This window comes from Coffea eugenioides, chromosome 5 (genome assembly GCF_003713205.1).
Source record: "Coffea eugenioides isolate CCC68of chromosome 5, Ceug_1.0, whole genome shotgun sequence".
NCBI classification, from domain to species: domain Eukaryota; kingdom Viridiplantae; phylum Streptophyta; class Magnoliopsida; order Gentianales; family Rubiaceae; genus Coffea; species Coffea eugenioides.
This window is the reverse complement of record NC_040039.1, coordinates 46,900,589-46,903,704: the sequence shown is the minus strand read 5'-3', so window position 1 is coordinate 46,903,704 and position 3,116 is coordinate 46,900,589. Positions and strand designations below refer to the sequence as shown.

General features: G+C 40.2%; 1 protein-coding gene across 1 annotated transcript; it reads right to left on the bottom strand.

Moving 5' to 3' along the window:
• Positions 1 to 616: 616 nt before the first annotated feature.
• Positions 617 to 2,865, bottom strand: LOC113770503 (polyphenol oxidase I, chloroplastic-like). The gene has a single exon (XM_027314974.1). The coding sequence runs from the start codon at positions 2,533 to 2,535 to the stop codon at positions 799 to 801; it is 1,737 nt and encodes a 578-aa protein (XP_027170775.1). The 5' UTR covers positions 2,536 to 2,865; the 3' UTR covers positions 617 to 798.
• Between the last annotated feature and the right edge of the window lie 251 nt (positions 2,866 to 3,116).

Genomic DNA, 3,116 nt, shown 5'->3' with positions numbered 1-3,116 from the left:
AGGTAACTTGAGCTAGAAACTAATCAAAAATTCCTTTGTTGTTGATCAAGCTTTCACATGTGCTGCAGATATTATTATGTATTGATTGTGAAAGTGGGAGAATATAAAGTTCTGTCTTCACAAATTAATAAAGTTGCACATGAAATCAAAAGTGGTATACGAAATAGTTGCATATGAAATGAAATGTGGGATCGCACAAATTTAAGAAATCACCTCTTTCCTCAACACACAAAAAACAAGGATCATTATTGTAGAATTCCCTCACTTTTTGTAGCATCTCCTATATTCTTTTTTTTTTTTAAAAAAAAAACTCTCCTATATTTTGCTAAATTAAATGTATAGTCTATCTCACTACCTTGAAATGGCGAATCGGAAGCTAACACTTGTAAGCTTTGCCAAACGTGGGAGTTGAGGATCACTTTTTGTTTTCCTTTTGGATACGACACAGAAAAATTTAATTTTGATTGAGGAAGAATTGTCTTTTTCGATTTCTTTTTTTTCCTTTTTTTTTTTGAGTGGAGAAAGTTAGATAGATAGAGTGTGTCATAAGATCTTAAACTTTAATGTAAATTAAACTTTTCAAAAAGAAAAACCAAAAGGGACGTTGTCAGATAGGTGGCAAGAAAACAAGAACCTGAAATATATTTTTATTAACTGGTGACAAGCACACCAGAAGCATTTTATTCATGGTGCTGAAACATGCATAGGTCAAAATCAAAGCATTCGATGAAATCTAATGCCAGATTTTTTCCCAGGGAGGAGATTAAAAAAAAAAAAAAAAAAGTACTAGCAGGTGAATCAAGCAGCAACCTCAATCTTGATGCTATCAATGGTAAGAGCAGTTTTGGACTTTGGCACCAAAGTCACCAACAGGGCATCGTCTTCTTCAACATCTAAGTCCTCCAAAATCTCAGTCAACTCAAAGGTTTGAGTAGTCTTAACTTTCATGTCACCTTTAACCTTGTGTGGCAAATGTGCAAAGCTCCCAACATACTCGGACTTAGCAAAATCGTTTGGATTATCATCTTCATCATTAATGAAAACATCAAACTTAACATACTTGTCCATGGAAAACTCGATCCCGGACACCACCAATCTCTCTTCCTCCTCCTCCTTTTGCTTCTTGCTTCTTGATAATTTGGGCCTCTTGACCAACACTTTCACGGTCTTGTTAAGGGGTCCCGGGAAGACCTTATCGGCTGGTGGTGCCCCGGAAGTGAAAGCCACTCTAGATTTTGTCACCCGGGCCACGGGCTTATTCTTAACCCAAGGAATATCCACCTTTTGGTAAATATATCCCATTTTATCATTGCTAAAACAATCACCAACTTTCACGCGGACAGGCTGAGCATTTTCATCGTAGAAAATGAAGGAAGAATTCAGCCAATCTGGATCGGCGACCTCCTTCCTTTTACCTCCCAATTGTTGCCAAATTGTCCACATCCGGTCCACATTTGCATGATGGCTATAGAACACAATATCTCTTCCAGCTGAGTAGAAATTACCCATATCTTCACCATTTGTCTGCCTTGGATCGCCGACCCACCTGTGGATTGGGATATGGGGAATGGCCTCGATGGACCCTGCACCAGGGCTGGGCGCATCGCCGGCCCGGTATTCCTTTCCAAAAAAATCTTTGGCAGTGGTGGAATTAGTGACCATTTGACGGTACATGATCGCCAAATTGTTTTTTATCCTTTCTATGTCTGTTGCATCTGTATCCGTACCATTATACCCCAAGTCCACGACTGTTGGTGGCAGATGACTTTGGTTACGATTTTGGTTATACAGTGCTGACGATTGGTCCTGAAATATGGACGGTAGGGTCATACCACCAATGTTGTCCCAGTTCCAAAAGGGCAGTCCAAAACTGGGATCGCCTATTAGCTTTCCCAAGATTCTTTCATAGAAGTACAAATACCATCTATGAAAAGGAAAGAATAGCCACGAGTTATGGACTTGAATTTCTTGATCAGAGCCTGATTGGACGTAGGCACCGTTGCAATAAGCGCAATGAACATTTGCTTGTTGGGTAAAATTACGGGGATCATCAGCTGGCAGAGCTTTCATGAGCTCGACCGCCTTGTTAAGTTTTTCAATGTAGTCTTTCTTGACCAAATGAGCAGCTGGCCTAAAACGGTTCACCTTAGGTGGTGGAGGGAGTTTGTAGTCAATGACTTTGCCGGGCACCGGCGGACAGCAATTGTCAGTGACAACTGCTCCTGAAGGTAAGTCCGCCGGTGGACCGCATTTGGTGATTTCTGGGGCGGCTATAGGAGCTGCCATGGCAAAAGGGTTGATGATGAGGTTTGAGGCGCCATAAAGGCCACCCAAGCCCAAAAGCACATCCCTCCTATCAAGATTGTTAACTTGTTCATGGCTTTCATTGTTTTTGCATGAAACCGTGAACTGATGATAGTTACGTTTGGCACTGAGGTAAAACTGTGATGGCTTGATAGAGAAAGGGCAGGAGGACAGAGTGGAGGAGGAGGAGTAGGCAGTGGAGCTTTGAAGGGGAGTTGAAAGAGATGCCATTGGCCGCTTTTCTTTAGGGGAATGTGGTAGCAAAGAAGCTAAGGGAAGCTCCTATTCTTATACTGAAGCAATTGGCGACCCCGTGTCACCGATGTTAAACACGTGATTGTGGCTAGTGGTGTTTTTCTTCTTCTTTTTTTTTTTTCTAGGTTGGTTATTGGTGTTCTTTGGTGGATGTAAATGAAGAAGGATGCAAGGTCAGTCGCAAAGTCTATGATGACTGCTGCATTAATTCAATAGGATCAATAACATTCTACACAATTTGAAGGGAATTGGAGCAAGTACAATTGAGGTTTGATACTTTTTGGGAGATCTTATTGGCACTTTAAAAAAAAAAAAAAAGAGAGTCCCCAGCATTCTATCCTCCATTCCGTCCCTTTTTTGTGCTCTTCCTGCAATCCATCCTCTCTATATGTTTTAAAGGGAGGATGGAGTGTTAGAAACTTTTTTGGAAGTGTTAATATCATTTTTCTGTTTTTTTATTAGATGTTGGTGTATGTTTATCAATGTAGTTTTATTCATATATTAAATTAATAATATTAGTGTATGTCAGATTGTGTAAAATATACACAATCAAATAA